General features: G+C 37.3%; 1 protein-coding gene across 3 annotated transcripts in view; it reads left to right on the top strand.

Annotated features, from left to right (window-relative positions):
- CCDC146 (coiled-coil domain containing 146) overlaps positions 1 to 13,634 on the top strand; it is a 187,666-nt gene that overhangs the window by 110,253 nt on the left and 63,779 nt on the right. For 2 of the 3 annotated variants that reach the window (XM_072653160.1, XM_072653161.1), the window contains 4 exons: positions 3,600 to 3,657; positions 4,973 to 5,149; positions 9,172 to 9,245; positions 11,673 to 11,900. In XM_072653160.1, coding sequence (XP_072509261.1) covers positions 3,600 to 3,657; positions 4,973 to 5,149; positions 9,172 to 9,245; positions 11,673 to 11,900 — 537 coding nt within the window. Of the gene's footprint in view, positions 1 to 2,628; positions 2,651 to 3,599; positions 3,658 to 4,972; positions 5,150 to 9,171; positions 9,246 to 11,672; positions 11,901 to 13,634 lie in introns of those variants that run through there. The other variant, XM_072653162.1, reaches the window with a different exon arrangement.

Genomic DNA, 13,634 nt, shown 5'->3' on the forward strand with positions numbered 1-13,634 from the left:
TCCCTGATCCCCTAGAAATAACAACTGGAGACAGGCAATGTAATTTCTGCATATTAGGAGAGTATCTACTCATTTCAATGACATTTTAAAAAGAGAGAATAGGTACCATTCCATTAAACCCATTTTTCCCCACCAAAAAACAAAAACAAAAACCAACAGTAATGAGTCTGAGAAACTTAACTGGTATGCCTAAAACACTTTTTCTCAGAAAACTGAAGATCTTGCCTAGAGTTTTATTTTGTGATTCCTAATTTATATATTGGCATGCTTGCTCTAGAATCTTGGTAACTTCTTATACTGAAAGTGTGGTAAACCTTTCATGGTTTGTTTCCAATTTCATTTCAAATATCCCTTCAACATTTAAATTATAGGAAAAACGTTTTTCATACAAACATAAAATCCTCACAGTTTTCTATTCTTCTTTGTGTGGAGAAATGAACAAGCATCAGAGGCCCTTTGCCCTCTACAGGAAAAACTTATCTTGGGCCTTAAAGAGGGCTTTGGAATTCAATCAAATGATATCAAGGCTGAAGTTAGTAGATCTTTTATTGGGCACATTTGGAAACCCTCAAGGTCATGAGGAAGTGAGGATGAGCTTACTCCCAGGATCTAGAGAGGGCAGGTTTCAGAGAGTCCAGTTGTAGTCACTGATAGAATAAGAGTCCAGTCAAATGTGGGGGGCTAGAGCAGGAGGGAATACAAGTTGGAGGTACCAGAGTCTGCTTCTTGGACCTGGAGTTCTATTACACCAAACTGTTTTAACTCCATACATCACAGTAGCTCAGAGACTCTAAATAAAATCAGGTATTTTATAGGGAAGGGTGGTTCCCCATCTCTACTGTCTGTTGGGGAGGGGCCATTCAACTCAGTTTCATGGGAATTTTGGGAAAGGAAGAGGGAGGGGAGCTGCCAGGTAGGTGAAGGTGGGGCACAATTAGGGCAGAGACTATCTATCAGAGAAAGAAAATAGCCCTCCAAACAGGAGGTTTTGCTATACTGTGCTACCACATTTCTCAATCACCCAGAGGATTTGCTTCCTCTGTACATTCTTATCTTTTCTGAGCTAACTAAAAATTTGCCTAAGTTGAAGAAAGAATTGCTGGTGTCTTATCCCTTCCAGCCTCTGCTTTCAATGCTTTTTCCATATAATTTTCATGGAATTAGTATTGTACTTGGGAGAGGTTTTTGAATACCAGATCCAAAACTTCATAGTTGTGTTATCATGGGTAAATCACATAATCTTTCTTTAGCCTTTGTTAAGTCCTATGCACAATGAACACAGTAGTACTTACACTACCTACCAACATTATTTTGCATTGTAAACCCTAAGTACCTTATTAGATCTATGATACCATCAAATGGTACAGATCACAACTTGGCTACAAGCCAAGGCCAAAGTGGAGGGAGTATTAGTGCATGATTTTCTGTTTGCAGATGATTGTGTACTCAGTGCGGCCTCTGAAGCTGAGATGCAGCAAAGTATGGATCAATTTTCTGCTGCCTGTGATAATTTTGGCCTAACAATTGACACCAAGAAAACACAGGTGCTCCATTAGCCACCACCACACCATCCATACATGAAACCATCAGTTACAACAAATGGAGAAGTTTTGAATGCTGTGGATAAGTTCGCTTACCTTGGTAGTGTACTTTCCAGGGATGTACACATTGACAATGAGGTTGATACACGCATTGCCAGAACTATTCAGTGTTTGGGAGGCTCCAAAGAAAAGTTTGGGAGAGAAGAGGTATTACACTGACTACCAAACTGAATATCTACAGAGCTGTTGTGCTGACCTCATTGTTACATGCCTGTGAAACATGGACAGTCTATCAGCTCCATGTCAGGAAACTGAATTGCTTCCATTTAAACTGTCTTAGGAAGATTTTGAGGATCACCTGGCAGGATAAGGTACCAGACACTGAGGTCCTTGCTTGAGCTGAACTGCCAAGCATTCAAACTATTCTTCAGAGAGAGCAACTCTGACGGGCTGGCCACGTTGTTCGAATGGAAAATGTATGCTTGCCAAAAAGACTATCTTATGGAGAACTCACATGGGGCAGGTGATCACATTGTGGTCAGAAGAAGTGATACAAGGACACTCTCAAGGTTTCTCTAAAGAACTTTGGATTTGACTGTGCAACATGGGAGACACTGGCACAGGACTGCTCAACATGGTATGCCCACATCAGAAAGTGTACTGTGCTGTATAAGCAAAGCAGAATTGAAACAGCACAAAAGAAACATAGGATGTGCAAATTTGGAGTATCCACCCCAAATGTTCACCTGGACTATCTGTGCCCAACCTGTGGTAGAGCATTCCAAGTTTGTATTGGTCTGATCAGTCACAGTTGGACACATAGAAATTTCACTTTACAGTGGTGATGTCATTTTGGTCCTCTTCGAGAAGGAAGGACAACACCCCAAACGCACCTTCTAATTCTGTGGGACCCTTGTCTATGTCCTCCGATAAATGCACCATAGAGTTCACCCAACATATGTACTAGTAGCTCTTCTCATGGTCCTTTGGGTACCAGTGCAACACATGGGATGCCTATTTATCCTCCTTTATTCTGGTGACATGAGTTATGTGCCTCCTTTTCCTGTTCCATAGCTCTTGGATGATGCCTTTTATTCCATTTCTTGAATGTAAGTCATAAAGGGCAATATGCCACAGTCTATTCTGGCTCACTTAGATTGAACTGGATTACTTGCAATTTTGATGCTTCATTGATAATTGTATTCCATAAGATATGGTCATAGAGTACCAGAAGAATATCATTTTGATGAGTTTATTTTGCTTTAGAGAGTGTGTGAGAGAGAAGGAAAATCTGTTGTCATCTGATTGTGCTAAACTCAACAGACTAGGAGATCGCCACCCTGGCTTGACTAATGCATGGATTGTACTGAAGCTCAAAACATCTTATGAATTCTGTTTGCAATTTGAATTTTTTTTAATTTGTTTTTTGTTTTGTTAACTTTCCAGAGAGAAGAAACAATGTGGAATTGAGAGGGTAGAATAAGTGTGGCAAGATATACAGTGTCATCCAAAAGAAACAAAATTTAAATAGAATATATCTGGGTTGTAAAGAGACTTAGAGATGACTTAGTCCCAATACTTTCTATTACATTTGTAGGAATATATGTGGCAGAAGAATGAAAGCCCAGGTCTCCTCACTCCCAGTGTTCTTTCCATTATTACTTCAGGTTATTTCAGGATCTTGGTGCATTTCTTGATCTACCTGGACCATATTCCCAAATGGGTTTCTGTATTGGATATGACACCCACTACATAGCAGCATGGCACAGGAGAGCATGGAGGGAACATTTAATCATCTCCAATGTAAAATGGTGGAGTACGTCCCTCCTAGGATTTTTAAGAATCTTCTCTCTAACACCTAGGCTAAAGATTTTGATTTGATTGGTTATCTTTTCTGAAGAGACTATATGCAGTTGTATGAGCTCCACCTGTATATAGACAATCCTAAATAAATTACATAAAATAGGACTTGAACTGTAAAAGGGACTCCCCAGTGGAATATTGTTTTTGAAATATTTTATTCATTTTTACTACTAAATTTTATTGATGTTTCTACAGCTTAAAAGAAGAAAAAATACTTATGCAAAAGGAATATGAGAAGATACCTAAACCTGGAGTAAGTGAGATTATATAGTGTTTACTGAGTACATTTGGGTGCAAAAAAACCTAATTATAAAAATTTACGATATATAATATCGTAGAGAACTTGGAAAAATCCAAAGGATTTCACTGAGTGGTATTCAAGATAAAAATCTGTATGACTTGTTGAGTAAATATACATATGGGTTACCAAAAGTATGCTTTCAAAAAGAGATCTGAAATCAAGCAAAGCCTTACAGTAGTATGTCCTAGCAACCTTGATCCTACTCCACATAGGTTCTATTGGATAGTGTTCACTTTGTGTATGGCAAAAACAATCCTGTTGTTGGCACTAAAAATAACTGTTGCTGTTGATCCATACTAAAATATTATGATTTTTTGAGGAGTTCAAGCTTATTAGAGGAAACATTTATGGGGAATAATAGGAATAGCATGGAAATCATTCATTTGAATATACAATTAGCAACTGATAACAGAAGGGTGTTGTGTAACTTGGTTGTATTTCAGAATACATGTCCCAACCAAAACAATGATAAAAATGGTATTTAAGTTGTATAATGTACCTGAAGTATACTAAAACTATTATGATGAAACATAGGGATACAGGTCTATTGCAATGAAACTTAGCTATCATTTAGTGTAAAATTGTTTCTAGGGGAAATGCATTCTGAATTATAGCCTAGGAGGTCTGAAACACTATAGTACCCCTGTTTCCCTGTAGTGACAAGCAAAGGGAGTAGCTGAAATGATATATAATCCTGGGCATCAGCAATTTTTATATTGAAAAAAGAGAGGAGATACTTGTATACCTATTTAATGAAAGTTACCTCTCTGCTCAACCACTCTGCTGATACTCTGTCTTATTGGAACAAAGAGAAATTGCACCCCTAAGAGGTGAGAATAGAATGAGAGTCATCTGAAGAGACTCTGGTCAATTAGTTGCATGTATAGGCAGTTCATTTATTTAGTCATTTATGAGCAAAATATCTGTAAATGATGTTGTCAGGTTATAAAGCTGCCAAAAAAATTGTTGTTCACAATTTTAGATGCTTAACATGAAATCAAAGTCTATCTGAAAAAAAGGGAAACATCCAATATTAGAATAGAAAACAGCAATGCTGATCATTTTAACAGTAACAAAAGAAATCCCAATCTGACATACCCCTATAAGCACGTCTTACAGTTGTCACTCCCCTGTAACATGTTCGAAAATTAATTACCATGATCATTTAACCAAAATCACTTTACAAGAATTTTCAGTAGTTTTAAAAATGCTAGTGATTTTTTTCCATGTTGAAGAACAAAATCTTATTTTTATGTGAATTTTAAAGGAAATGGAGAAAAAAATGAAACTATTAAAAGAAAGCAGTGAAGACTTACGTAAAGAAGTAATTCAAAAGAAACTAGAAATTAAAAACTTAAAGGAAGATCTGCACTACAAGCAAAGACTGTCGCTAAAGGACCAAAAAGAACTAGATGATTTATTGGAGGAAGAAGATAACTTAAAGGTACGGGAGCTAAACTAAATGAATGTGTGCACGTGTGACAGCAATGGTCCACACTGCCGTAGTGAGAGCTCATGTTTAGGTAGCACTTTTCAACTTACTTCCCTCGCAAGTGATAGGTTGTTGTTCTGTTGTTCATCCAGGTCCCATGCTTTTGCCCCGTGGGCTATATATCTGCGAGGTTTTCTTGGCAAAGACGTTGACTCAAGTGGTTTGCCATTTCCTTCTCCAGGGTGTCCCTATTTTATAGACAAGGAGCTGAGACAAATAGGGGTTAAGTGACTTGCCCAGGGTCACATAGCTAGTAAGTATCTGAGACAGAATTTGAACTTAGATCTTCCTGACTCCAAGCCCACTGCACCTCCTAGCTCCCTCCTGAGATAATTAGTACAGGTATTAGCCCCTTTTTGCAGATGGATAAACCAAAGTGCCCAGAAGTTGAATGATTTGCTCAGAGGCACAAAGTGGCTGGGAAACCCACACAGGTGATTTTTTAGAGCCAGGACTTGAACTTGGAGAGATCTTTTGGCTTCCAGGTCCAGGACCTTTTCTATGCCACACTGCTCCTCACACAATGACCATAGGCAAACTTGATCAAGGAGGCCCTCTCTGTATCTGAAGTGCCTTTTCTGTTTTGGGGATTCTTATATTGATTCTTTATATTGAAATTCTTTAGGGAACAGTAATCTCATCCATATGAGAATTTTCCTTTCCTATTTGTAAAATGAGAGGGTTGTCTTAGATTAGGGGTGAGGAACCTGTAGCCTTGAGGTCACATGTAGCCCTCTAGGTCCTCAGGTGTGGCCCTTATTTTGTGAAGTTTGGATTCAGTCAAACGGCTGTGCTTGAGGACCTAGAGAGCTACATGTGACCTCAAGGCTGCAGGTTTCCTACCTCTGTAGATGATCCTTAAGTTCTAAATTTCCCTTTCTGTTCTAAATTCCATGATCTTTCCTTCTTCTTCTCATAAAATTTCATTTTTTTTAATTATCAAAAATTCTATTTTCTCTCCCTCCCATTTCCCTCCACTCACTGAGGGGAAAAAGAGAGAAAAACAAATTCTTTGTAATAAATATGCATAGTCAAGCAAAAGAAATTCTTTATTTGGCTATGTCCTCCCAAAATATGACACATTCTATACCTTGAATCTACCACCTCTCTGAGAAGAGGTAGACAGAAAGCTTCCTCATCCGTCCTCTGTCCCTGTAGTGAAGATCCCAACTGCTCAGAGCTTTCTCATCCCATGTACCTCTCGTCTCCTTGTCTTTCCATTAATGACGATAATGATGATGACAACTCACATTTGTATAGCATTTTAAGGTTCACAAAGCACTTTCCTTAACAATAAAACCTGTTAGTAAGTAGTACAAGTATCGTCCTCTCCAATATGGAAAAGAGTAAACTAAAGCCTTGTGGGGTAAACTGACTTCATGGTCATATAAGTAATAAGTTTCTGAAGTGGAATTTGAATGCACATCTGTAGGCTCTAAGTTGAAAACATTTTCCTGTATACCACTTAGTCCTACATATATCATCTGTACAGGATTGATCCAGTCATCATATTAATAACAGATAAATAAATTGATATATTTCATTAAGATTTGCTAAGTGTGTATATATATGTATGTGTATATATATATATATATGTATACATATATATGTATTCTCTTATTTGACCCTAGATGTTAGTGGCCTTTCTCTTGTTCTTTCCATATTTTAAGGGTACAAGTGTAATTATTCAGGATTTCTATTGATTATCCTTCATTCTCATTATATGTCTAGTTATGTCGCTTTTTGGTCATACATGTTCTTGATGAGATATTTTAGACCACTCATTGCATACAAGTCATCACTGATTAAGTGCTACAGTTTAATTATGCTACTAAATCAAGCAGCTACAAAGTAGATTTTCAAAAACTTATTACCCCAATTTTTATATGTGGTTGGGTGGGAAGCCCAGAGTGAATACATCAGGAATTGAGTGATCTATTTTGAACAAGTGTTGTAGATGGACAACAGTCTGGTCCTAGAGTTGAACAGGAGGAAATTGGCCGAAGTCATGTTGGAACGTTGTTCAGTACTTTCAACAATCCTAAATTGTTTGATGCTGAAAAAAAACCATCTTAACATCAATGTTTATCTGATAAGTTATTATATCCAGGCATAAAAACATATATATGTCTATATAGCATATAGACATAAGCTGATATTCTAATATTCACAAAATAATGCTTTATGCCTAGTAGTTGATCTATAGTTTAAAACCCAAACCTTTTGTTTCCGGAGGGAAAGGACCTAATCCAGCAAAATATAATATTGAGAATAACCTTTCTCTAATCCCAACTCTCTTGTACAAGTTGCTTAGCCTTTCTGGGTCTCAGTTTCTTCCCCTATAAAATGGATAATAATGCCCTGCCTGTTTCACAGGATTTTCATGAGAAACAAACTAGTTTTCATTTAATCCTCACAATAGAGTAAATGTGAAAGGTGGTAGGTGATAAAAAAATATAGTAATATATGATATTTTTTCATTCTTCTCATCTTTTTCAATGGTATCCAGAGAACAATGGGGCTGGGACAAGTTGTTATCCTGCCTTGATTCCTTTATATTCCGAGTTCTGTGGGGATGCACAAGTGAATACAATAACTGCTTTTTGTAGTGGATAAAACCATTAGGTTGGACATTTATCCTCTGTAGGCCCACGGAGAGCATCTTCAGTACAGTTCCAGTAGCAGATATCAGGGATCATCTATATTTCATTGTGTTCCCACATAATTTAGTCTCTTCCGCTATAGAGGAAACCTTTTTGTGTCATGCAGCTTGGAGATTATGAGTGTTTTGGTATGTTGACAATGATTTAAAGTGAACTTCTTAAGTATTTATGGATTGATGTTATGTCCAGGAGATTGTAGGCAGTCCATGATAGTGGTCTATAGTAGTGGTCCAGTTCTAATATGATTTATTGTTTGAACTATTCAGGATAATTTTAGTCTGTATTTGTAGTTGAGGGATTTGCTGTCTGTTAGTACATGAAATGTAATGAATGTTTTATGTATAATCTAGCCAGCAGGTTATGCCTTACTAGGTACTTAGTAGAGGCTAAATTTTTATGTTCTGTGGTAATGTGTCATACATTTCTCACATGATTTACTTTGGTCACTAAGCACAAGCTTAAGGACAGTTTCTGGTGGCATTGGCCTGGTCCTGAATTACCATTGTTAGCCTTCCTGCTTTTACAAATCCTCATTTCTCCACCATTTGAGTGATACTTCTCTTTTTAATATCTTGTTGCCTGCATTCATGGGGATGTTGCTCACCAAGGTCATTTTGATGCCACTTTTGGATCTTAATCATTTTAAAGGCTCCATACAGAGGTAAGTCATTGTAAGTTACATTTGACAAATCCAAGGCTAATCCAATATCAGTATACCTTATTATTATCTATTTAAAATTATCTCAAGTTTTCATGGATATGTTCTATCTGGGCACTTGTAAGCAACAAGAATCAATAGAAATGCTTCATTTCCAGTCCAGTGTATTGGAAGAGTTCTCAAAGATATATTTATGCTTGTACTTGTAGTATGGAGATTTGTCACCAGTGAGTTCATAAAATGTAATGAGACTTTAATATGCTAATTATCTAATCCTCATTATTATTTCTCAGTGTTAGGAATGAGCTTCATGCATATAGTTTTTTTCTTTAAACTGAAGTTATAGATTGACAGTGGCCTTACAACCATAATATTTCTTCTTCCCAAAAGTATTATGTTGCATATATTTATGTTTTTAAAGTAAATTAAAATTAATTTTACATTTAGTATTGTGCAAGCCCTCCAAGCTAAAACTAGACATGAAAAACATTGCTCTAGATGCTGTTGATAATATAACACACATGTAAATGTTATGTATGCTAATATGTAGATGCTAAGTCAAAGGAAAATTAACAAAGTAATTTATTTCTCAGAAATATATGAATTAGATATTATTCAGACAACTTGGTTTAATGTTTTCCTTTCTTTACTAGGATGAAGTGGTCCGCCATCAAGCCATCCCTTTGCAAATTGGAAAAGAAATAGAAAAAATATTCCGAAAACTACTGTATGATTTAAATTTCTATTTAAAATATTTTTCCACAGTAATAAATGTATATTATAAAATAAGAAAGTAAATCTAGATATATAAGAAATTTTTTGTAAAATCCATCAAATTGCTGGCATAACTTTAGAATTTATTTTAAGCAAATACCAAATGTCAAGTACATTAAAAGAAAGGATTTATGTTAGTATAGCAAATTTTTTCTTAAATACATATATACATACAATCCTATAGGCAACTTTTATGGGGCCAGATTTTCTTCCTAATTCAAGACTCCTCTTTCAACAATTCTTATATGTCTATAGATATAAAGTATATCTATCTATCTATCTATCTATCTATCTACATTTGAAATATGAAGGTGGTATAGACTAGTGAGAATCCAGTTATTCCAGGTAACTACATGCCACAATTATGGAATATTTTCACTTATCTGGTACTCAGATATATAGCTACCAAATGCCTGAAATAGTCATATAGTAAATAAATTAGTCTCCAAAGCATTTGCAGTGGGGGGAAAAAAAAGGTGAGGAGATCTGAAGACTTAAAAAAGTAGCACTATGACTGATCTGTGTGCTAACCAGAAGAAAGGAAGAAATTCTCTCACTAGTTGGTAGAAAAAGCAGACCCACAGAGATGGTATCATTTAGAAGCCCATCAGATATTGTCAGTTACAGGTGGTCATTGATCAATCCAGTGGTTGGGGTTAGGATTTTGTTGTTCAGTCATGTCCTATTCTCTGAGACCCCATTTGGGGTTTTCTTGGCAAAGATACTGGAGGGGTTTGCCATTTCCTTCTCCAACTCATTTTATAGATGAGGAAACCGAGGCAAGCAGGGTTAAGTGACTTGATCATGGTTACACAGCCTGATAAGTATCTGTGGCCAGATTTGGACCCACGAAGATAAGTCTTCTTGACTCTATCCACTGCTCCTCTAGCTGCCTCTGCCATCAAGAAGACAATACTTAGGGTAGTTTCCTGCCCTGGACTCTGGGCTTTGATGTTTCTTCTCTGGCTAGAACCAATCCCAATGCAGCTTTGTAGGGTCTGCAGGTGGGAGCCGATAAGTCATTGCACCCATGCAGCTGAGGTTCAGGGGAGGAGGAATAAAACTGCTTCTGGCAGAAATACTAAGAGAGGGAGAGAAGGAGCAGATGAAAGATCTGAGACAAGAAAGAAGGCAGAGGAAATGGAAGAAAAAGTAGTAGAGGGCAGAAGCAGCGAGGAGAGGGGTGAGAACGAGATCACGGATTCTAAAGAAAAGGAACTAGCAAAGAGCAGACATTATGGCAGAAGAGAGAAAAGAAATCCCAGCTACAACAACACATCCACCTTGTGAGTGGCATGCATTATAGGGGCAAACAGCACTGAGCCACACTAGGAAGGGAGGAGCAAACAGAGACTGAAGTGGAGAAATAAACAGCCTTACACACACTGAGTCTCTGAAGTTATTAACTAGTGACATTCACCTCAAACCTGAACCCTTAGAAAAAGATCAAATTACATTCAGTGTTCTCTATTCTTATGCTTTGCTGAGCCTCTAAATTGTAGATCATGTGCTCATCTGCACTGAGAAAGGGAATATCTCAATCAGGATTTCCTACGCCAATGCAATCAAGGTCCAAGTGAAAAAATACAAACCCCCCCCCCCCCCAAAACAAAACCCAACCAAACCTCTGTTTATTGAATCAGAGAAGTATGCAAATACATTGGAAAACTCTCAATGAAAAACTAGGAAAAAAATTTTGGGGATGATTAATTACTAGAAGGACCAAGAAAGGACCAAGAGTATCAATTGATGGAAAACAATTTATTATAATTTAATTTTGAAATATTTTCATAGTATCTATTTTCTTTTCGTTAGGAATTTTAAAAAATGCACTATATATCAACTGAAGCAGCTTGGTCCTTTGAGGTATTCTTGTACAGTAAACATAAATTCTGGTCCTTTCAGTGTTAGTGGATGCACTTTCAGTTATGTAGAAAGTACAGCTGTCAAGGATGTCCCTAACTATGCCAGAAAATTGAGTTAATACCGTGCCAGCCTCCTACCCTTTCACCCTTCCCCACTGATAGCCTTTTGTCTCACCACTGTCCACTTTTGTCTTCTCTTCCACCACTTCTTAGTGACCTCTCCCCTGCTGCTGAATTGTTTTTCTCACTAGCCCTGTTTCTGAAGAACTGCAGGAACTAGTAGATTGAAAGCATACCCACTAACCCTCACTTTTCCACTTCTCACCTTGTCTACTCTTCTGAGCTTTTGGGAGTCAGAACAACCCGAGCCACTGCTTCCAAAATAGTTCTGGGACAAACCTGGCAGGAGCACTTGACTCAAGGGCCCAGGTTTGCAGCCAGTCCAGTGTGAGGAGGGGGGAAGATAGGACAGCTTCCTTTGTGAAAAAATTACCATTTACAAACTTTTCCCCTAGAGAAACAGAGAAGAAAAGAGCCGTTTTGGTAGACCAAGTAAATGAAATAAGTGAAAAACTCAAGAAAACAGAAACCAGAGTTAATAGTTTATTGACAGAGAAGGAGGAGGTAATAAAAGAAGTAGAAGGGAAGAGAGCCCTACTGGAAATCAAAGAAAGAGAATTCAACCACCTATCAAAATTATTGGAATTAACCAAAGAGAATGAAGCCAGTTTACTGACTGAAAGGTTAGTTGTATGATATTAGGATGTGATTTTCTTGTGATTTTTAGACTCAAAAATATTAAAAAATGTTTTGTGTTAACAAGATATCTGTGCTTTTGAATAGGGTCATAACGTCATTTTCCCTCTTTATACTGTTTTTTCTCTCTGTTATATTACTATCACTTCCCATTTAACTTAATTTAATTCCTTCAGAATTTAAATGCCTGTTATGTTTCAGGCATTGCTCTAGGTACAGGAGATATAGAATCTATAGAGTAACTCCATAAGGGAGTTTACACGTACCGCACCTTCAACCAACCTCATCAAGAGAGCTTTCTCTTTACAATTTAAGCCAAGCACACCAAACACGTTGGCCTCATCTGAAGATGTACAATTCAGTTGTTGTTGGGAGTGGAGAGGTTTCAGTCTTTTTTCTTCTTTTCAGTCATATCCAACTCTTCATGACCCCATTTGGGATGTTCTTGACAAAGATACTGAAATAACTTGCCATTTCCTTCTCCAGCTCATTTTATAGATGAGAAAACTAAGGCAAGTTAAGTGACACTTAGTAGCTGTTGTGACTCTGAACCCAGATTTGAACTTGGGAAGATGAGTCTTCCTGATTCGGAGCCCAGCACTCTATCCACTGAGCCACCTAGCCACCTAGCCACCTAGGCTTTTTCCTGATAGTCATCACCTTTCTGCAGAGGGATGTGTTTCACCTTCAAGTCCTTTAAAGGCAAGACTGGCTTCTGAACTGATAAGAGTTCTGACCTTTATTTTTTATTTTAATTCTTATTGGGAATCTGTTTTTAGGACATTGTAATTTTCTTATACTTTCCTACCTCTGATATCTTTCATTGTTATTTTTCTATCATATTAGTGAAATCATTGTATAGATTGTTTTCTTTGTTTCATATCGTACCCTATATAAATTCATTCAAGACTTACCAAGTTTCTCTGAATTTCTCATGTTTTTCATTTCTTACAACACAATCATAGGATCACAGGACCCTGAACTTAGAGCTGGAAGGGGCCTCTGAATCCATCTAGTCCATCACCCTTATTTCACAGATGAGGAAACTGAGACCCACGGATTTGAGTGATTTGTCCAATGTCATATGAATAATAACCATGAGAGACAGGATGTAAACTCAGGTCCTCTGACTCCAAAGCTAGTGAGCCTTCGACCATAGCATGCAGCCTTTTTAATATTACATTACAGTACACATACCACAATTTGCTTAACCACCCCCAATTGACTGGCACCTACTTTGTTTCCAGTTTGGGCTACCACAGAAAGTAGTAGATGTCTTTTGGACACATGGGACTATCTTTGGTGTACATGCCAAATTGTGGTATCACAGGACAGAGAGTTCTCTTTCTCTCCTCTCATTTCCTCCCCCTTTATCTTCCCCTTTTCTCTTCCTCTCTCCCCTTCTGTTCCCCTCTCCCTCCATTTCTCACTCTTCTTTCCCAAAACCTGCACTTTCACTCCATCTTAACTTCATATAAGCTCTACAAATGAGAAAGCTATGTATGCCATTTGAAAGAATTCTTTCTAGAAAAAAAAAACCTAACTGAAACATGCTGAATGTTTTCTTTCTTGTTATTTTCCTAGATCATCAAACTATGTAACACAGATCTTTAAAAAACACAATCTGCTAATATTTTTTAAATTCATGAATTACACACCTGATTTGAAACACCAGAACTTGCCATTATTTAAGGATTTTCCAAACCAATGAATGATGTTTC

The sequence above is a fragment of the Notamacropus eugenii genome, chromosome 3 (assembly GCF_028372415.1).
Source record: "Notamacropus eugenii isolate mMacEug1 chromosome 3, mMacEug1.pri_v2, whole genome shotgun sequence".
Classification (NCBI taxonomy): domain Eukaryota; kingdom Metazoa; phylum Chordata; class Mammalia; order Diprotodontia; family Macropodidae; genus Notamacropus; species Notamacropus eugenii.